Source organism: Ambystoma mexicanum, chromosome 6q (assembly GCF_040938575.1).
Source record: "Ambystoma mexicanum isolate Mex_15411 chromosome 6q, UKY_AmexF1_1, whole genome shotgun sequence".
NCBI classification, from domain to species: domain Eukaryota; kingdom Metazoa; phylum Chordata; class Amphibia; order Caudata; family Ambystomatidae; genus Ambystoma; species Ambystoma mexicanum.
This window is the reverse complement of record NC_090937.1, coordinates 1,036,133,990-1,036,156,898: the sequence shown is the minus strand read 5'-3', so window position 1 is coordinate 1,036,156,898 and position 22,909 is coordinate 1,036,133,990. Positions and strand designations below refer to the sequence as shown.

The 22,909-nt window shown below is 46.3% G+C and overlaps 1 protein-coding gene across 3 annotated transcripts in view; it reads right to left on the bottom strand.

Annotated features, from left to right (window-relative positions):
- Nucleotides 1-22,909, bottom strand: part of FGL1 (fibrinogen like 1) — a 533,869-nt gene that overhangs the window by 78,166 nt on the left and 432,794 nt on the right. For 2 of the 3 annotated variants that reach the window (XM_069631565.1, XM_069631567.1), the window contains exon 6: nucleotides 2,232-2,291. The exons of the other annotated variant lie outside the window; for it this stretch is intronic. In XM_069631565.1, the coding sequence (XP_069487666.1) occupies nucleotides 2,232-2,291 (60 nt within the window). The remainder of the gene's footprint in view (nucleotides 1-2,231; nucleotides 2,292-22,909) is intronic. 3 annotated transcript variants of the gene reach the window in all.

The window sequence follows — 22,909 nt, the reverse complement described above, 5'->3', positions numbered from 1 at the left end:
TGGAGGCATTTGAATGTTGCATTGTATGCACATGCTGTGCAGCATTGCGCATATGACCATTTTCTCAACTTTAACAGGGCTATACATGAGTGCACCACCTGTCCGGTGGTGGCACCTGAACATTGCCTTTAGCGGTACAAATGTGCGCTCAATGCATGTCCTGATCATCTTGTGTGCCTCAATATAGACCATCTTCCAACCAGGGTATTTGCAGATAGCCTGAGTCACCTACAGCAAAATGAAAGTACAGTGTTAAACATGACCATTTGTCGAAGTACACGTATATTGTCATTGTGGATGACGCAGTGTGCATCAATTGCCGTGGAGGGGCATTGGTTTTCAATGTGCACTTGCAGTCATTCACAGTGTGTCCAGCATCTTTTTTAATGTTTTTTGCTCTGTTTTGACATCACCCCTAAAAGTGAACTATGGGGATGGGCTGGGCCAATTACTGCCCTATAAACATGCATTTGCAGAGAATGGCTATTTGGATTTGGCAGCGATCTTACTTGATGTGAATAATTGTGTGCCTGCTGTCATGCATACCAGGAGGTCCTGTAGAGTTTCCTCAGGCCACTATGTGGCCGGCGGGAAATGGGTCATGGACCATGAACGGTAATGGGCCAAAATGTCACCCTCACAATTACGATGGCTGAAAATGCACTTTTTTTTTTAGTCCCACCCTTACACCACATGGGGGGTATGTAATATACTGTTAATAAGGGGGAGTGCAGGGGTCTCCCCCCGCATATGTATGTGGTGTAAGGGAGGTCTTAAAAATAATTTACAAAAAATAATTCAGCATTTTCGGCTGTCGTAATAATAGTAGTCGCAATAATCACATAGATCCCCATGGACTATTCAATACATTCTTGATTAGGCATTATGGGAATTGTAGTTTTCTCAAATGTATTCTCATTCCAGTCTCCATGTGTGCCTCTGTGACATATCATTGTCAGATTGACTACTTACCCACAAGCCAAGTACGCTGTCCTCTGTGTGTGTTCTTGTAAGCTGGTAGGGTTCTGTTCCTCAGAACCATGGCATTGTGGAAAATACCTAGGAATTTGGTGCAGCACTGGCCGATGATGAGATCAGCATCTCAGGTCATCTGAATGTTCATGTAATGATACTGTTTCTGGTTCCAGTATGCAGGCTCCACTGCCTGGGGTGTGGGGAGGCACTAATGTCATATGTGTACAATCTAGTGCTGAAATGATATTGGGGAACTAGGCAATAGTCTAAACATGTGCTTTTGCAGTGTGCACTTGAGCATGGGTGGTGGGCAGGGAGATGTGCTGATGGGCATTCCTCTTGAGCGTATCCAAGTCTTGCTCCATCACTTTTGAGAATCTTGGCTGGGACATCCCCTGCAGCATCCCAACAGTGTGCTGGAATACACCTGTGGAACAGAAGTGTAGGACCAGACATGGGGTAGATGCCAGTTCTGATGGCGAGGGTGCGCTGGACATCAGTCTCAATCAGGGTCAGCGGGTCTGATATGGTGTGCTGGTCCAAGCGATAGAGTGTGACTAATTGTCAGTCAGTGTCGGAGGGGATGGACGGACACGGATATGGCTGTTCTCCGCAGCACACCTCCTCCGCCTTTGTGGTGCCTGTCTCCTTCCCTGCTGTGGCCTTGCGTTCCGCAGTAGCTCTATGAACAGTAACAGGGTTGTGGCTCCCGTAGTTCATGTCTGGCTGTGACTGCATGTTGTTTGGATATGTGTTTGGGGAAGGTGTGGGCCTTATATACCCTTTTGGGTGTTATTATTGGCACCTGCAGAGTCATTTTCTTCACCTGTATGCTTTTATCTCCCCCTTTTGGGTGAAGGTAACCGCACTGAGTTTTTGGTGGAATACTGCCCATTCTTGGCTGTATTTCTACTTGTAACACTGCGGAAATACAGTTTGAAATATATGCGCTAATTCTGCCAGATCTTGGCGGTAATTCTGCTGGGGCTAATCATGCCGGCAGAATTAGGGCCAGCTTCTAATTCAGCAGTATAGTACAAGTGGCAGTAATTCTGTTACGATCACTTTTACCATATACTGCTGAACTTGTAATCTCCCTCTTAATGTATGGCACTAAAACAAATCCTTGTACTCTGGTTCTGGTAGTTAGTGACCGCCCAAGAGCCCACTTTGTTACAAAGAGCAACCTTATATGCCATTAACTGTCAACCAGTCAAAACGCCTAATCTTTCCACTGTGTTCAAGCAGGAACTTACCTTTGCTATTGGGGTCGCTAGCTGTGCCCAGTGGGATGATCTTGCATCTGATCAAACGTTCTGGTGAAAGAGAAGCAGGGCATGCCATTAAAACCACCAACAGATGAAAAACAGCATGGAGGCTGTTGGAATGCTGCACCTGGGCTGGCATATGCAAAGTGCAGCCTCTCCTAAACGTTGCTGTGCATTTGCTCTATATTAACAATGTCTCAGTGTAAATTGCATTACTTCCAGAATAGTGATTCCCAGGGCTAGTGTGACAACTCTAACTAGTGTGCCATTTCCATTTTTAAGACACAAGTATGCCGGTCCGGAAAAAACGTTGCCGGTAACAATGTGTGCCACCACCTTTTCTGGATAGGCATACTCTGAGTTTGCCGATAGGGGCAGTGAATTACCGGCAGGCTGACCTGCCGGTAGTTCCGGCCCCTACCAGCAGATAATTCACTGAAGCACCGGTACTGTCAACAACAGTGCTGGTGCTTCAGTGGTTCCCATCCCATGGAGTCGTATGGGCCTCCATGGGAATGGGAAATTACTGTTACTTCGCCGCCTGTAATATCCTAGTAATACTGGGATGTCGGGCAGCGGGAAAGGTAAGCCGATTTGGCGAGTAAGCTGCTGGTACTACTGGCGTCTTACCGGCAACCTAGTAATGAGCCCCACGATCTATCAAGTGTCTCTATTAAAAGGAACAAGCTATTGACAGCCTTTTTTCACTTAAACTGACATTTGTATGGCTATGATGGCTTCCATTTGAGATAAGTCACATCAATGAAAATAATTATCAAATAACAATAATTATTGTAATGGCACGTTCCTTAAATTCCTCGGTTCACCCTTCATTCTGTGAAGAGAACAAACAGCATCAGACCTCATTGGCTGCAACTTTACTATACTGGTTTTTATTAATGTTGTGCACAATTTTATTTGACCAGAGTCTGCCTATCTCGACAGAGAAGTCAATTTTATTACTTGGAAGGAGTAAAATCTCCCTAGTGAATTCATAAAATCTGCTAGTTGCATTAGTAGCAATGTGTAAGAAAATCTATACAAGTTGTACCACAGCTTCGGGATTGTTTTGAAGGTTGTTCACTGCCCATTTCTGTGTTTGACCTACAGTGCTGCTATTAGATCTTAACCAAACAAACTTCACCCAAGACTCAAGTCCTAACATTGACTTCTTTTACAAGGTAGAGTGCCTTTGAGGCTGGTTAAATATGGTCTACTTTTCAGAGGTTGAAGCACATTCTGGCTGGCCTGAGTCTGGACTCCCTTAAGACTTCTGGAGGAGCCCAGTATAGGCTGTGTAACAGTAATTCAGGCATATATGGACCTTCATATTGAACTACACATCATATAGCAACACACTGTTTCCAATTCCCCATTGCCCATACTACCCAGTGAGAGCATAGCAGCTATTCCCCCATCTTGTTCCATGCCAAGGTTAGGATAAACTGGGTAAAATATGCATTAATAGCCTATTCCATTGTACATCATCTGGAATGATGATTATTTCCATATCAGGCAAAAAGCACCCTACTGGCGCTGATGAAGATAAATCTGCTCAGCTATCCACTCCACCCCACTAGCAGCATCTACTGCATGAAGTCCCACATAGGTGGATGTCACCATTGGTCAAAGCATGTAAACAGTCCAAAGGGTAGAAATATAAGCATGCCTGTTTTCTTTTGCTCTATAGAACTGGGCACCTGTTCCAACAAAAGTACGCTAGCAAAGAATCATTGGATTATAATGGATCACAATCTCTTCTTACAACATCACATTCAGCCTACCTCAATCCAAATACCTCCATCTCAGAATATGGAAAATAATATTTCCAGAGTTCTAAGATGGCAGTATTGCTCCTTTTGAGGATAAATTATACAAATAGTGGTAACTTTGGCCTTTCAAAATGTTTGATCCAGTTTCTGCAGCGGCATCAGAATATGATGGCACAAATACTTCTAAATCTGAAGCCACAGGATCCTTTCTCACCAAGTCCATTGAGATCCTGCACTGAATTCCACCAGGAAGTTCACATGTTCTACAAAACAAGTAGGGGAGGTCGCGTCTTCTCCTCCATTGATCCTCAGCTGTGGAACTTAATGCCGGATGCATTATGATCCCAGGAAAGCAAACAGATTTTCAAAGGTGGCTCTTCACATAATATTCTGAACTAAGGTCTGCCTTGCCATACATCCTCAACCACCCAAGCAGTGCCAAGAGATAGTGCACTTGAAAACAAAATGATCAAAACATAACAATACTTGCCTCCCAACACTAATTTGCAGCATGATATCAGGTGGAAGGAATCACTGCTGTCACTCTACTGGTGCACTTTCCCATAACAGGGACAGCTCATCAATGCTGATGCATTTAAAGAGAATATGATTGCATGGAGCCTGCCAGGAAGACAATTGAGAGAGGATTCTAGAAAGTGCCAGCAATTAACCAGGTGAATGAAATACAATAGGAAGAAATCCCCTGGATTTCACCTGCATGTACAGTATGGATTGGACTGAAACAGCATGGTGGGGGAGGGTGAGCTGTGCTGTTGGGATTGCTTATTAAAACAGTGCCAACCATGCCTGTCCAAGTACTTCCTGCATACGTGTATACATGGACCCCAATTGAAGAGGTTAATGGTGAACTCTTATATGAACAGACAACCTGAAGCTCTCTCCCATTATCCTTGTGTAAAAACATGGATGGCAGGGAGAGGATTGTCTCAAGCATTACAAAAAAGTGCACACTACACACACACGCACACACAACCCCACCTCCTCCCCCCCTGAAGTGGTTCCCTTGTAACTGTGAACCTGGCAAGCAACGGAAAGGGGATGTTCCCCGACTGATGCATGCTTTGCTTCCGTTTCAGTTTCTACCTACAACTAGTTACCACCATTGTGGTGGATTGATGATAGTGTGCGAGGGACGGGAGGGCTCCTCATTTTGGATCCTGTTTCTTCTTTCATGTATAACGGGGCCTTGTGCCAAGGCCTTTTTTCCTCCCTTGCACCTTTAATAACTTGAAACCAGCTTGCCCGGATTTATCGATTCATTTAAAATGAGGACTACATTTTTGGTGTGCACCTATTAACCCATTTCGCTTTCTCTTTCTATATTCTTTATTTTTTATACTTGTAATTGTATTTGAATTATGTGTAAAGTTTATATTTAAACTGTCGCACATTATTAAATAAATTAATTAACCCATTTGCTTTTCTGCTTTGCTTCTGTTAACAGGTTTCCTCTGTAGCCACATGCGTGGCATCGCGGGGCAGGAGAAGGTTGAGGTTGAACAAGGTGTAGGTCCCAGGCAGCTGCCAATGTGGAACATGTAAGTTCAACATGTAAGTGCTGAAGATATCGACTAATGATTTTGGTATAGAAACGCACTAATCTAACAATTTGCCACAGATCTTCCCATTCCAATATTCTAAAATACTATGGGCCTCATTACACGGATGGCGGTAAGGGTTTACCGGTACCGGTATTTTACCAGTACCGGTAAATCCTTACCGCCTTACTACTCTAAGCACTTCCTACCTGAAAAAACAGCTTCTCCTGGGAGAATACCTCCTGTCCTATATTTTTATGATGTTACTGAAAGGATCTCCTACGCAGCTGTTGAAATACTTATAACATTTTCGGACACCAATAACATTAAGATAAAGAAAAATTAAGTATGTTAAATATATACAAAAAAAGGTTTTAAGTTATCGCATGAGATCAGGATAACGGGTGGTGTTTCAAAAAGTGGATTTCTTATCAAAAACATTATTGTGTCAGATCACACACCATTATTAATGGAAATAAAAATGATAAACATAACAGATCTAAAATGACAAGTTGGTGACTGAATGTTTCGATAATTGAAGACAAAGAGGTGACATTTCAAGTTAGGAAGTATATATTAGTGTTCTGAAATGACGGCCCTTTGGGGCAAAGGTCCCTGCTATAGGGGATATAGAAAGAAGAACTCAAAGCTCACGAGATAAAAAAGGTGGAGGGTGGCAAAGTCCCATGTCTTAGGCTGGGTAATGCAACTGGGGAGTCCACTCCCTGCTCTGCAATGTAGGGCCCAGAGGAGGTAGCTAGAGGATCAACAGGCCCCCCACTAGAGAGGCCTCTTAGAGAGGAGGACCGAGGAAGAGATACAGAAAGGCCGTATCCCAAGAGTGTATGTATTTGTATTTATTTTTATTTATACAGCGCCTTAATCCAAGGCGCTTTACAGTTTAACAACAGGAATACACAAAACATAGAACAGTAGAAGAAAACAATATACATGAATTAGACTAAAAAACAGTATGTAGAACAATTTGCATGTGAGAAGGAGGAGAAGGGGAGGGGGGTGGGGAAGGAAGGGCGAGGGAGTAGAGATTAGGGAGTAAATTACATAGTAGGAAGAGAGATCATAGGGAGGAAGGGGGAGAGTGGCTAGTGCTGAGATGGGGTAATAGAGGGAGAGAGAGATAGAAAGAAAGAAAGGGAGAGAGAGAATAGGGTGTCGGGGGAATGAAGAAGGAGTGATTTCAAGAAGGAACGGAATGAAGAATAGGTGGGGATGGAGCGGATGGAAAGAGGCAGGGAGTTCCAGTATAAAGGGGCAAGGAGCTGAAAGGAGCGGAAACGAGAAGAGGCACAAGGGGGAGGGGGAACAGAAAGTAGGAAGAGATCAGCGGAGCGAAGGGAGCGAGAGGGAGTGTGGAATGAGAGGAGAGAGAGATATGGAGGGGCAAGGTCATGGAGAGATTTAAAGACAAGACAAAGGAAGTGAAATTTAAGTTGGGAGTGGAAAGGAAGCCACCCTAGGGCCTGAACATTGTGGGGTATCAAGAAGGGCAGTGAGGCGAGGAAATCAGCAGAGAAGAGGGCAAAGTGTGAGGGATGTCATCAGGAGAAACAAGTACCCAGGGCTAGGGGCACCAGTTGGCAGGGCATCTACCATTTCAGTGGTGGTGGAGACAGTGGCAGAGTCTGCCAATGGCACCAGAGGGCCTGCGTCTTGTCCCTTCTAAGCCCATAGCTGTATGAATCTACATTACTCAAACTTAGGATCTAACCTGTTGACCGGGGGGAGTGAGGGGGCTATCAGGCACTAAATGGTGGAGATGGCTAACCAACACGGGCAGAATCATGACCAAAAGTACTTGCACTGAGTTAAGCCAAAGAAGAAGTGTGAGTACCTAAAAACCCAAACACTCCGAATGACTCCTACTCGACTGCCAGTCGATGGAAGGAGAGGGGGTGACTGACGGACTATGGTCCTGAAGCAATCTGAGATTGCTTTTCTTTTTGAAGTTTCCTACATCTTTGAGTGCAGTCTTCCCTAAAGTGTTGGCAACCTTTTTGTAACAGAAATATGCACTCTGATGAATGCACTGCACATGGAGAAGTTATGGGAGAATATTTAACAAGGTGTAGTCTCCCTCTGCTAACAGCTGAAGTCAAACAGTTGCCTAAGGTTACCTTGTGGAAGAGTTTAGTAATGAAATACAGATGTTTTAATGTGGCAAAACCACAGGCATGAATGGATTCCCTGTAGAAAAGTATGTTACCTTCCAGGGTGATCTAGCAGAAACCTCAGGCCAAGTGTTCACTGATATAGTATAAACTGGGCAAAGCCAGCTTCAGTGGAGCCAGCATTTATTACAAACATCATGAAGGATGAAAACGACACTGAGTAATGTAGGAGTCATAGGCTGGTTGATGTTACATTTTGACCTGAAAATAGTGATGAGAATTTTGGCAAGCATACTAGCAGAAAGTGCCCCCAAACTGATACGTGTCACTCAGTCAGGCTTTGTTAGAGGCCAGAACAGGGATGTCGTGGTGTCGGATCTTAAGTTTAGATGATTTAAAGGATGCTGATTAAGTGAAGATTTTTGGGCAGGAATCCAATTGCCGCTATGGGTTCCCAGAGCCCTTGAGAATCGTATAGAGGCTAAATATATCTGCTCAAATGTCCATGCCCATAACAGACAGTTTCTGAGATATGTGCCTGGAGAGACTGATTCGACACGACTGCCATATGATGATGTACTAATGTTAATTAAAAAAACAAAGGTCTCTCTTGACACTGGCTCTGAATTGATCAGTAAAGTAAATTAACAGAGTATAAACTGAACATGGGGAAGACGGAGGACATGGCGATATTGGTTAGCTGCCACAGGAGATCAGGCCATGAAGGGCAGGGTAAATAATATTTGGGAGAAGGAGTGATTCAGACCCTCAGAAATGTGATGATACATAATGTCAGTTCCTGGGTGTGCAAAGTAGAGATAGACTGCAAACGGTGGTCGCCATACACACTCTGGGGAAAAATGTATGTAAAAAAATGAATGATCCACCCAAGCATAAGTATATATTTCGGTGTTTTACACTCAAGTCAAGGTAGGCCCGAGGTGGGTATAGGTTTTCATAATTGTCTCACTACTGAAGCATGTATTTTAAACATTTTGGGTGATTGGCTTTACACGGCAGACCCACATACATGGATGACATTTTAAAGATGAGCGATCAAGCCTGTGGATGTAAAAAGTATATTGCTGGGGGTGTGGCCAAGGTGGCAGGGTGCGCGGGTGTACTCTGCTTCATCTCCTGTTCCCTGCCACATGGCCCCCATATAAGATCTCGTCCCCCAGGTGCAAAGCAAAAACAGATTGAACTGTGTTGGTGGCATAGCTTTACAGATCCCCACACTGTGGGTTACCACTCCACAACAAAGATGGTGGACTTGCACTGATTTATGTCCGGGGACCCCCAATGGACACAGTTGAATGGAGTGTTGTGATGAACCAGTGAATCAAAGCAGGGATATCAGTCCTTGCCCCGGGCTTCTTCTGCCAATAACAGCTAACAAATATGGGCATGCACTCTGTGTTTCTGAAGTTCCATGAGCAGAAGGCTTCAGCAGGAAACAGAGCAACCCCAGGGGGCATGGTGCCACAAGACGACAGTGAAGACTGAGTACAGAGGAGTGGGTGGCATCACAGATGGCACAAGAAACACTCCAAGTCTCACAGATGGTTCAAGGGCTCTTTTTATTTCAAGGGGCCCTATGGCCATCCTACTCTCTCTCGTCTAGCAAAGCACCTCCTCCCTAACCTAGGCACCCCTGATGCCAGGTTAGTAATTATCGATTATTGACCCCTACTGTCTAAATACTATCTTATGCTGTATGTGAGGAGCTAAAGGCAGGGACTTCCTAAGACTGTTCCTACTCTCTCCAGTTGTTAGTGTTGTACAGGGGTTGGGGATGGTGCCCTACAGACACTTCCCTCTTCCTACCTCTCACCACTCTCCCCCTCAACTCCACACACCTCAACTCTCTTCCCCTTCTCCCTCTGTCCCTCCAATGGCTATTGCTCCTTCTAGGCCTCACCCCCACCCTGTAATGTACTACATTTCAACAATCCTGCTATTCCCTCCTCCACATCAGTATTTATTTATTTATTCATTTGTAAGACGCCAAGGGCCCATAGACACAAGAACAAACAAACATACAAAAAACTGCAGAAATACTCATGAACCAGTACTCTCTCCTCCACACAACTACTCCCTCCTCCACACTACTGCTCCCTCCTGCATACTACTATTCCAACCTCCACACTACTTCTACCACTCCACGCCACCTCCTACTCAGACACCCTCCTTTCAATCACACTAATACTTCACATTCACTCCCTACAGAGTCCATGGGGCGCGGGGGCCAGTTTCTAGTCATGCCTGGGCCGGTTTGGAATTTAAAAAAATGGAAAAACGTTTATTTTTTCCACATTTTTTTTTCTTTTTCAAACGCATGGCTGACCTCCTTCCTCTGCTATATACCCTCCCAGGTCCAACTTGGGTCCTTCCTCTCCTCTATCTCCATCTCTACCTGGTGTTCCACAGGGGTCTAATCTCTCTCCCTGGCTGTTCAACCAATACCTGGCACTTCTTGCCCATCGCATTGCCACTTTCTACCCCAACTTTCAGTGCTATGCAGATGACACTCAACTCATTTTCATGCTTCCCTCTTTCAACTCTTCTCCTTCTCTTACCTCCGACTATCTATCTGCTATCCAGGAGTGATGTGCCGTCAATGATCTGTGCCTTAATGTCAGTAAGACTGAGATTCTCCTCATCAGCACACCTGCTCCCTCCTTTCCTGCCACTCTCTGGCTGGCCTCTCTTGGCCCTCTTCCTGCTCCCACCTGTGAGGCTAAAAATGTTGGGGTCATCTTCGACTCCACACTTTCCTTCTCTCCTCATATCTCTGATGTCTCTAATAAGTCACACTACCAGCTGCAGCTCCTCAGAGGTATTCTTCCTTTCCTCTCCTTCCCCCAGAAGCTCATTGTCTCCAGAGCTCTGGTTCTCTCCAGGCTGGACTACTGCAACAGCCTCTTTCTAAATTTGCCTGCTTCTTTGCTCCGCCCTCTGCAAATCATCCAAAACAGGACTGCGAGACTTGTCCTTGGCCTCAAGCCCAGGGATTGTATCTCTCTAGGACTCAAATCTCTGCACTGGCTCCCAGTGGCGACGATAATTAAGTTCAAAACCCTCTGCATTCTCCACAAGCCCTTCTGGGGCCCGGGACCTCAATACCTCCAACTCTCTCTTCCTAAATATCTTCCTTCTCAATCTCTTCGCTCATCTGCCTCCAAATCCCTCAGAGTTAGTCGCTTTTCCAAGCAGCGAGTTGGTGGTAGATCTCTTTCTTCTGCTGGGAACAGGCAGCCTCCCTGCCTCTCTGAAACTTGAGGAGAACCATCTCCGGTTCCGGAAGCACCTCAAGACCTTCCTATTTTCTTCTGCTTTCTCTCCCCCGCTCCCCTGCTGATCTCCTGGCTGAATCTGAAACTGCACTGGTTACCTGTCTACCCTCTGATCTCTGCCCCAGCTCCCCTCCCCACCAGTTGCACACCTGCACTGCCCGCCTGGCAACCCTTGCACTCAGGGACTGTTTCTGTATCCCTACAGCCCCTACTAGCACTTGACAACATCTGATATCTGCACTTACCCCGCACTTCCCACCAGCTGGGCGCACTTTTATTTATTGTCTTTATTTATTTTACTGTTATCCTTTGCACTGCAATACCTCCTCCCCTTTCCCCCCGCACTTTTCCCCTTACCACTCCCCTGCACTTGCGCAATCTCAATATCACCTGGCCTTGTAGGATCTTTGTCTTTGTCCTCTCTCTGTTTCTCCTCCCTTGCCTCGTCCCACCTTGAAACACTTGTGTATAGGCGCATTATAAATGCCATATCATATCATCATATCATATCATTCATGGGAGGGTAGACAGCAAACAGGTTAACTAGAGTATCTGCAGCTCTAGGCAAGAAACTTACACGAAATGGCAGACAAAGGAACAAAAGATATGGCGCTGCAGGCCAAAGAATTACATGAGCAGTCTTTGGGTGGCTTGAAATTATATTGTAGGCTGGTCTTCAAGCAACATACTGCAAGTCTGGGAGTGGGCATCACCACAGTGATTAACAAAAACACAATAAAGATCAATAGAGGAGGCCGAATGGGGAATGCCAACAAAAGATACATCACATTTCATTGTCAGCCTATCCCCAGGATTGCTGATGGAGTTATCTTGCTTACACTAGCAAAAGAATAACTGTACTTAAAATGTGAGAATTTGAAAAACAGTCTGAAGCTCCCGGGACCGCCGCACAAATCCTGCTCAAACAGCCTGCTATCTTTGGTTTTATTGGTAGAAAATAACCCTGCTGAGAGCCACACACCTAGTGACCAGACGAACTGAAAACGAACTCCGGAGCTTTCCACGTAACTGAGTTAAATCGCCGAGAAAGTTTCGTAGCAGTGTCAGCGAGCAAAAAGCAAGATGGCCGCGGTCCACGTCCGGAGCCTACGGCGCTGTGTGAGGGGGAGACGTGCCACATGAGGTGCCTATGACGCGGCCTCCGCCGTACCGGAGAAAAGCTACAAGAAAGAACCTCCACGGGTGATCGTGCTGCCGTTGCCTGTCCCTGCCCGTGTGACACCCTGTACACATCTGCGCCACTAGCGGGTGTTCGGCGACGGCGAACTGGGCCTTGGATGTGGGTGCACGCAGCCTGATCGAAGGCACACCGGAAAGGAGCTGCACTGCCAACATCGTAGTGCCCATGTGGCCTGAGGTACAGCGCGGGACAGACGCAGACCTGCGACTGCCTACGGCCGCGAGATCCGTGGTAAAGATCGGTGGGCCGCGGCTGGGCATGGCCTACACTTGCTGTGGAGCAACATCCATCGGGGCAACAACCCGCTGCACACAGCAAAAACGTCCCTCCGCATTTACTGATATCAGCGAAGCACATGATGGGCAAAGATAAAGCCAGAAAGATGGTTACCCAAAGCAGAATCAATTAATATACTACAACACCAGCGGCCTCCTCCTCGGACCAAGAGCAGCTGCACAACATGACGGAGGCTGAAAGCTCCATATCCCTTAAGGATATCATGGCTGCAATAGCTGAGTCGCGGGCAACTATGGAGCAAAAAATGGATGGAATTAGCATCGACGTCTCCCTTCTCCGGCATGACCTGCAAAAATTGACATCAAGCACAGGGGAAGCTGATCAGTGCATTTCTGGAGCAGAAGACGGGCTACGAAACATGGAACAGCATATGACCCAGGCCATGTCATGCATCAAAACATTGGAGGAGCGAGTCGATGAGGGAGAGGGTCGATCTAGGCGCAACAATGTCCGCATACTGGGCCTGCCGGAAAAAGCGGAAGGGCAGTGCCTGGAACTATTCCTAGAACAATGGCTCACTGACCTGTTTGAACCCAAATCATTTTCAAAATTTTTCTCTATTGAACGGGCCCACCACATGCAATCTGGACCACCTACACCAGGCTTACCCCCGCGTAAGGTGATTGCAAAACTGTTGAATTACAGGGATCGTGACGCATTATTGCAAATGGCCCGCGCAAAGGGAACAATCACACACAACGGTTCTCGCATCGCCTTCTTTCCGGACTACACTAGGGAGGTCCAGAGGGCACGTCAATCCTTTGACCAACTCAAGAAACACCTCCAAACCAAGAACGTGAAATATGGCCTCCTCTTCCCAGCGCTGCTTAAAATATACCACCAAGGCACTACTGTGCATTTTACAGACCCAAAGGACGCATGGAGATGGGCAGAACAACACATTGAAGGCGACTGGGGGGTTGCGAGATTGAGAAACAACCGGAGGCCCAGACCGCCGCCCGAGCAGGGATTGCCCGCCCTGCCACCAATAGAACAAGATCCTGACCCACCGCCGCCACCGGTTGAAGATCGCTGAAGGCACAAAACAGAAAAAGGTACCTTCCTAATCTGACGGGAACCAATTTATAACATTCTGTTGGCTCAACAAAAGACACATCACACAATTCTTAGCCCCAGTTATAGACTTAATTTTGAGCGGTCCAGGGGATAGGGAAAGTTCCCCCCGGAATCCATCCTCCAGACACTTAGACGTTCCAGTCTATTGTGAGTTTATGTTTTAGAGTGAGCAAGTTGTCAATTTGACAGCTGCTAAATGTTGTTTGGGCGACAGATACTTCAAGTTGGGTGGAGTGTAGGGTGGGGGTATGTTGGGTTTTCTTTTTTAGTTCTGTTATTTATGGGTCTATCTGTTACACATTACCAACGTTGGTCATGGTGGCAGAGGAAAAGATTAGGGAGGACGGTAGAAAACGTTATTGTAAGAAGTACCGACGTTACAGAGTTTCGTGCTGGAAGCAGCGGTCTAGTTGTTTCACGTTTGCACGCCGCATCTACAACAGATCATGTGATTCCTGATAAGGAAGGAAGAGCTTCAAGCAAGTGCGTCGCTACTGCCTTTACCGACGCTCCGTAAATCCGCTCCTAGGAATCCAATTTTTCTGATTCTTCGACTACTCATTTTTCCTGTTGTTCTAACTCTCTATTCTACTTCCATTACTCCTTTATACAGACTTACACCCTGGCCGATTACCGCTCCTTCTGCTAGTGCTGTGAGAGAAGTCCCGTCCTCGATAGTAAGTGTTGCCTTAGCCCTTCTCTATCCCTCAGCCATTCTGCTGTCCCGTCAGGCAATCATTTCCAGGATATTCTTTCTTTTTGCATTAGTCTGCTACCGATCAAGTTGTGCAGGACAAGATTCTCTGTCCCCCTCAAGTCTCAGAGAGTAGCCAAGCATGATAGTGGATTTCATTAAGGATTCACTGTAAGTTCCCTCCCGATAGAATTCTCACTCTGTACCTTTTAACCCTCTTTCCTTGCACTTACCTGTTCTGTCTTTATTGGTTAGAACGAACACCACTTCCTCCTTGCGTACCAACTCTTCTAAGAACTGCATCCACCTTCTGCCGTCCAGTCTGAAGCTTCGCAGCTACCCAGGGTTTTTTTCTCCAGGAGGGTTTCCATGGGGGTTGTGCCTTCCTTCTCCCTGACACTTGACCGCGGGGAGAAGAGGGAGCAGGATTCTCACGGGAGATCCTCCAATTCCTTGCTGGCTGTCTTCATTGGGAACCGCAGTCTGCCCAGATTAGTGATACAGCATGCCATATAGCAGTGTACAGATAACAGATAGCAACGCCATAACAGATTTGGTGAAATAGCCACGGCAGATGGCGATTTACAATGGAGCAACAGATGCAACAACTCATGGCTGCTATGCAGGCTATGTCCTTAGAAATGCAAACCTTAAAACAAGACGATACTCAGTTAAAACAACAGATCGCCCGTGCTTTCACAGAATCTCCCCGGTCCACATTGCAGACGGGTAAATTTGACGGTGATCCTCACAAATTCAAGGAATTTCTAGATAGTTGTACGGTCCAATTTACCTTTAAGCCCCAATTCTTTCCAACAGATAAAGATAAGGTGGGATTTCTGACTTCCCATTTATCAGGCCCAGCGTTGGCATCAGCTACTCCTTTGGTTACCTCGGGCAATGCTGTCCTTGACTCCTATCCAGCCTTTACCAACAGTTTGAAGTCCATGTTTAGCCGAAAAGAAATTTCTGTAACCACCCAGGAGAGGTTACTTGATTTAAAACAGGGTTCGAAGGACCACATGACATATATTACACTTTTTAAACAATTGTCCTCCGAAACTGGTTGGCCTGACGATGGTCTTTCTACTTTATTTCGACGAGGTCTTTCTGAAGAACTTAAAGATGAAGTCTTGAAAGTTCCTCGACCAGCAAATTTAGCAGACATGATCACCCTTAAAATGCAGATCGATTACCGGATACAGGAAAGTCATCATGAGAGGAAGAAGGGGAAGAATATACGGCCCCATACTGAATTACTCCCCATTCACACCAAGCTGGTATCCACAGAAGAGCCCATGCAAATAGATTCCATGAGGGGTCCACTATCCAACAATGAGAGAGAGAGGCGAAAGACGTTGGGACTTTGCATGTATTGTGGGTCCTCTGTACACATACTAAGAGACTGCCCATTAGTTCCACCACGTCGAACCCACTCCCAGGTATCGGGAAACGCTGAGTTCCTACCGTAGGGGGAACCACGGTAGGAGTATTTAAGCAGAGTTCTCCATCTAAGAATGAAGCTTCTTTAAACACTGAACTTATTGAACAACCCATGGTGGTGATTTCCTTGACATTAATCCTCCCAAATATCATCCTAAAAAACATCCCTGCGCTTATAGATTGCGGGGCTGCTGGGAACTTTCTGGATGATGAGTGGGCTTCTATGAAAGGAATCGCCAGGGTGACCAAACCACTAGCCACTCCTATTCAGGGTGTTGATGGTACTCCTTTAGGTTCTGGGCCTATCCAAGAGCAAACTATACCCTTAACATGTATAGTTGCTGCACACCAGGAGGTTCTAGAATTTGATCTAATCCGAACTGCTTATTTTCCGATAATTTTAGGGCTTCCTTGGTTAAGAATACATAATCCGTTTATCAACTGGTCCGCCGGAACTCTTTTTTTAGGTTCGGAATACTGTGCCACCCATTGTCTGTCCCAAACTGCTGTGGGAGTACATTTTCTGTCGGAGACAGAAACATTTCAGAAAGTTCCATCTATCAGTCATATTAGAAAGATTCCCGATTGCCATCAACAATATCTAGCGGTGTTTTTGACTCCCGAATTCCCTACTCTTCCTCCACATCGAAGAGATCACTGTCACATTAACATTCTCCCCGATCAGCCAATTCCATTCGGTCGAATGTATGTACTGTCTCAGAAAGAAAAATCCGCCCTTAAGGAGTATCTCCAACAAAATATTCAGAACGGCCTGATCGCCAAATCTAACTCTCCTGCAGGAGCCTCATTATTTTTTATTCTGAAAAAGGACTCAGAAGAACTAAGACGATGTATTGACTACCAGGGACTTAACAGAATTACCATTCCAGACAAATACCCAATGCCTTTGATCCCCAATATTTTAGAAGCGGTTCAAGGGACTTCGTTTTATATGAAGTTGGATTTACGAGGGGCCTATCACCTCATCAGGATTGCTGCAGGAGATGAATGGAAGACGGCGTTCCGGACTCCATTCGGACACTACGAATATCATGTTATGCCCTTCGGCTTGGTCAATCCACCGGCTATATTTCAACGCTTTATGGACCATCTATTCTCCGACATCCTTCTTCATTTTGTCATGAACTAGTTTGATGATATTTTGGTGTTCTCCAAGAACAAGGAGGAGCACATTCGACATGTCAATCTTGTTCTGGCGCGTCTTCAAGAAAATCAATTGTATTGTAAGGCTGAAAATTGCAAATTCCACCAAGAGCAAGTAACTTATCTAGGATTTGTATTGTCAATCAAGGAATTTCCATGGATCCAAGGAAGGTATCATCCATCTTAAACTGGCTGCCTCCAAAGTCCGTGAAAGAGATCCAGCGATTCTTGGGTTTCACACATTTTTACCGCAAATTCATTCCCTGCTTTTCAGAAATCGTACAACCCTTTACCAGATTGTTAAAGAAGGGAGTTCCATTTTGTTGGGATGAAGTGGCACAAGAGGCGTTTGATAAATTAAAATGCCTTTTTACGTCTGCAGAGATCCTGGCGACTCGACCTTCTGTGGTTGAGACGGACACCTCACATCATGCTTTGGGGGCAGTTCTTCTCCAAAAGAACAATCAAGGAGACGAGAAACCAGTGGCATATATATCAAAGACCATTAGCCCTTCGGAAGAGAATTATTCCATCCTCAAAAAGGAACTGTTAGCTATCAAGAGATCCTTTGAGGAGTGGAGACACCTTTTATTGGGAACAACTTAACCAGTGGAAGTCCGAACGGATCATCCAAATCTCAAGGTTTTACAGCAAGCCTACACGACTAACAGCCGACAGGCAAGATGGGCCCATTTTTTTTTGCCTTTCAGAATTGAATTTACCTTCCTCCCGGGAAATCAAAATCTACGAGCAGATGCTCTCTCTCGCAAGGATCCCTCTTCTCACAGATTCACCCCGGAAACCTTATTCCCAAAAGCCAAGTTTGTGGCCATGGTGAGGGATTTCCTCCAGGCTCTGAAACAAGAAACTTCTCGGAATAGACAATTATGTGAAGATCTCGCAGTCATTCACCCGCTTACTTTGACGCAGGGTTGCTATTTCCACAAAGAACAAGCCCTCATACCTACCGCTCCTCTTCAAAAGGAAGTGCTGCAAATGTGCCATGACTCCAGAGCTGCAGGACATCAGGGATATCGAAACACTATAGAATTGATCACTCGACTTTTTTGGTGGCCAACTGTAAAGACTGATGTCCGGGACTATGTATCAGCCTGTGTAGTTTGTCAGCAGTCCAAAACCCCCCGGGTTCATCCTTACGGCTGTTATCACTTATGCCTATCCCTGACAAACCCTGGAAGGTGATTTCTACAGACTTTATAGTCGATCTCCCGGTTTCTTCTCAATATACCACCATTATGGTAACTATAGATTACTTCACCAAATTGGCTCACTTTACACCGTTAACCAAGCTCCCTGGGGCCGCTCAAATGTCTAAAGTGTTTTTGGCGGAAATATTTTCCCGACACGGCCTTCCCGACACTATTGTCTCAGATAGTGGCCCTCAATATACCTCGCAATTCTGGAAATACATGTGTCTCGAGTTGGGAATTAAGAGGTCTCTCAGTTCAGGTTTTCACCGGCAGACAAATGGGCAGACTGAGCGTCTAAATCAAATCTTGGAAGGGTACCTAGGGTGTTTTGTATCCGCAGCCAAAGATGATTGGGTAGAATTGCTTCCGCTGGCAGAATTTGCCTACAACAATGCCTATCACTCAGCATTAAAGACTAGTCCTTTTTTTTGTTCCTATGGATATCATCCATCTTTTCTACCCTCAATCACTCCCCTTGCATCTCCATGTCCAGGAGTGGGCAGTCTCATTTCTAACATTCAAAAAGGACATCAACTGGCTTGTCTATCTCTGAAATCAGCTCAGGACCGAGCCAAACTATATGCTGACCGCCATCGCAGGAAATTACCTGCACTTCAGGAGGGGGAGTTGGTCTGGCTAGCCTCTCGGTTCCTTCCCAGACATTTGTTTCCTTCCAAACTATCCCCCAAATATTTTGGCCCATTCAAAATCATTGCTCTTGTGGGATCATCAGAAGTTCGGCTAGAACTACCTCCCTCCTGGTCCCGGATACATCCTGTTTTTCACGTCTCACAGATCAAGCTGTCCATTAAAGACTGCTTCTCTCGGACACCTAAAACCCGCCCTCCGCCGGTTAGTACAGATACTTGTCCAGAATACGAAGTAGCCAATATCTGTGACTCAAGATATAGGCGAGGTCGCCTTCAATTTCTAATTGACTGGAAGGGGTATTCACCGGCAGAAAGGACGTGGGAAGATGCTTCAGGGGTACATGCCCCCAAATTGGTGAGAAGGTTTTTCCGACTACACCCGGGAAAACCAGGGTTGCCTCCCCTGAGGAGGGGACATACTGTTACACATTACCAACGTTGGTCATGGTGGGAGAGGAAAAGATTAGGAAGGACGGTAGGAAACATTATTGTAAGAACTACCGATGTTACAGAGTTTCGTACTGTAAGCAGCGGTCTAGTTGTTTCACATTCGCACACCGGATCTACAACGGATCACGCGATTCCTGATAAGGAAGGAAGAGCTTCAAGCAAGTGCGTCGCTACTGCCTTTACCGACACTCCGTAAGTCTGCTCCTTGGGATCCAATCTTTCTGATTGTTCGACTACTCATTTTTCCTGTTGTTCTAACTCTCTATTCTACTTCCATTACTCCTTCATACAGACTTACACCCTGGCCGATTACCGCTCCTTCTGCTAGTGCTGTGAGAGAAGTCCTGTCCTCGATAGTAAGTGTTGCCTTAGCCCTTCTCTATCCCTCAGCCATTCTGCTGTCGCGTCAGACAATCATTTCCAGGATATTCTTTCTTTTTGCATTAGTCCGCTACCTTTTAACCCTCCTTCCTTGCACTTACCTGTTCTGTCTTTATTTCTTAGAACGAACACCACTTCCTCCTTGCGTACCAACTCTTCTAAGAACTGCATCCACCTTCCGCCGTCCAGTCTGAAGCTTTGCAGCTACCCAGGTTTTTTTTCCCCAGGAGGGTTTCCCTGGGGGTTGTGCCTTCCTCCTCCCTGACACTTGACGGTGGGGAGAAGGGGGAGCAGGATTCTCACCGGAGATCCTCCAATTCCTTGCTGGCTGTCTTCATTGGGAACCGCAGTCTGTCCAGGTTAGTGATACAGCTTGTCATATAGCAGTGTACAGATAACACTATCGTGCAAGGCGATCCTCAAAGGGGAGAAAACACATGAAGATAACACAAACATGGCCCCAATGGGGATAATGTATCCCGTAAGCGAACCCCCTGCTCCCTCATGTTTGCACAGTCGACAGCAGTAGCCAGATGGCACGAGTCACTCATGGTGCATGTTATGATGTGTGACATTCCCACCCCAAGTTGTCATGGCCTCACACAGCAATACCACTAGAACACTCCGGTTCATGACATGGAATGTCAATGGGTTAGGTACCGGTATAAAGAGACGTTTGGTCACGCAAATTTCTAAACAGGCACAAGCCATATGCAGTATTCCTAACCGAAACACACTTATCGGGCATAGAATGCAATCTGTTTAAGCGCACAAATTATCGAACTGCAATACACGCCAGCTTCACAAGGGGCTCAAGGGGCATGCTCATATTAATACACAAAACACTCCCAATTATCCAATTATCCAGCGTCACTCAGGACACAGGTGGCAGATATGTATACATCACAGGGACACTATGGGAACAATCGATTGCAATGCTGGCAATCTATGTGCCACCGACCCTGCTAAACCCATTGCTCACTGATATCTCACCCCTGATCACCGGGGGCACATCTGACATCATAATTATGGGAGGTGACTTTAACAAGGTCATGGACATAGAAATGGACCGCACACACGAGGCAGAAACCCCAGCATACGTACCAAGCTGGTCACCTTTGCCAATGCCTTTGGCCTACGGGATGTTTGGAGAGAGTTGTACCCCGATAGCAGGGAGTACTCCTTCCACTGTGGAGCACATGCCTCGCTTTTGAGATTAGAATACTTTTTTCTCCCTCTGGTGGACATTCACAAGGCTAGCAGGGCATGCCTACTCCCTATGGGAATCTCGGATCACTCCCCCCTGTCATTCGATCTCCTCACCTCCAGACCGACTCCCGCCCCGAGGTGGTGTCTCAATAACTACTACCTGGGCTTCCCGGATCTAGTGGAATGAATCCAAACAGCCACGAAATCCTACTTTGAAACAAACACAGGAACGGTAGAAGACCCAGGAGTGCTATGGGAAGCATACAACTCAGTGCTGAGAGGATACATCATCTCCTGGACCACTGTCCATAAAAAGGCACACCTTGCTAAGCTACATGAGGCCGAGAGACAGGTAAAACATGCGGAAGAGAACCATCTGTTGCAGGACCGGCCCGAAACACAACGGGCACTCTTGCTCGCTCAGAAGCATCTCCAAAATATATCCCTAGATAACGCCTGGTTGGAGCAGAGGGACGAGGGGCACAGTCAAGTTAGACGGCTCAGCCCGGAAGACTCTAACCCTCTTCTAACAGATAGGAAATAGCGGGTGGTTTTGCCAACTTCTACGCTGACCTCTACAAAACACCTGCCTCCCCTGCAGAGAATACGATTCTAGGGGAAGTCACTCTCCCCACCCTGAACAACGAAGAATGGGAACTCTTTGAAAAAGAGATCTTGGAAGAAGAAAGCGTGGCAGCCATGTCGGGGCTTCAATCAGGGAAGACTCCAGGCCCAAACGGCTTCCCAGTGGAACTGCGGAAGAAGATAGGCCCAGGGGAGCTAGCCCCACATATGTTACGCATGTACCAAAGTGCCCGTGACCAGGGCTTTCTAGCCCCCGACCTTAGAGAAGCCACCATAATAGTGATTCCCAAAGCAGGAAAAACCCCTGATAAATGTACCTCCTACAGACCCATCTCTCTCATAAACAGCGAAACCAAGATCCTTGCAAAGGTGCTAGCTGACCGATTACAACAGGTCATCCCGTCTATAATTCATCCAGATCAATGCGGCACAAAGATCAACCTGCATGAATATCCATAGACTACACTCGGCCCTGGAGAAAAGAGGCACCCTCCAGAGCCCCCTCGCCCTATTAGCCATTGACTTCGAAAAAGCATTCGACTCAGTCTATTGGGAGGCGATTTGGGAAATAATGCACCACATGGGCTTTGGACCTCACTTCACAAACTGGGTCAAACTCCTTTACAGACTTCCAAGGGCCATGGTGAGGGTGAACGGTTGGAATTCAGACCCCTTTGTACTAGGCAGAGGAACCAGACAGGGCTGCCCCTTGTCGGCAATGATCCTTGCCCTAGCGATTGAACTCCTCGCAGTACTGCTGCGTACCACGGAGACGTGGAGTGGCTTTCACTGGGTAGATGACTGGGAAGATAGAGTCTCATTATATGCAGACGACCTGCTGATATATTTAAAAGACCCGATTAACTCCTGTACCGTAGTGACCCGCTTGTTAGAAAGATACGGTTCCTTTAGCGGACTACGTGTTAACTGGTCTAAGTCCATACTATTCCCACTGGGTGAGGTGAACGAAACAATACCAACAAACTACCCTTACCATATTGAACTGACACAATTCAGATACCTGGGTATACAAATTACAAAAGACCTTAGGGAATATACACCCATAAACCTGTACCCGATCATAACACGGTTCGCTGAAGACGTCCAACACTGGGTCTCCCTACCATTAACCCTACTTGGCAGAGCAGCCCTTTTCAAAATGATGGCCCTCCCGCGCTTCTTGTATATATTGCAAAATGCCCCACTACATGTCCCATGGCACTAATTCCACAAAATTGACTGTATCCTTCGAAAACTGCTATGGAGTGGGGGACACCTACGCATAGCACTTGCCACGCTCCAAAGATCGATATGGGAGGGTGGTATAGGCCTCCCCAGACTACAAACATACTATTGGGCTAGCCAAATGGCGATTGTGAATTACATGCTGCACGGGGACACAACATTACCACATATCAGAGCGATAATCACATGCGAATCCACCAAACCTCCCCTGGAACACTTATACCGAGAGGTGGGCCGAGCGACCCCTCCAACCATGCTAACACACATACCAAGAGTTTGAGTAGAAACACACAAATATATGAT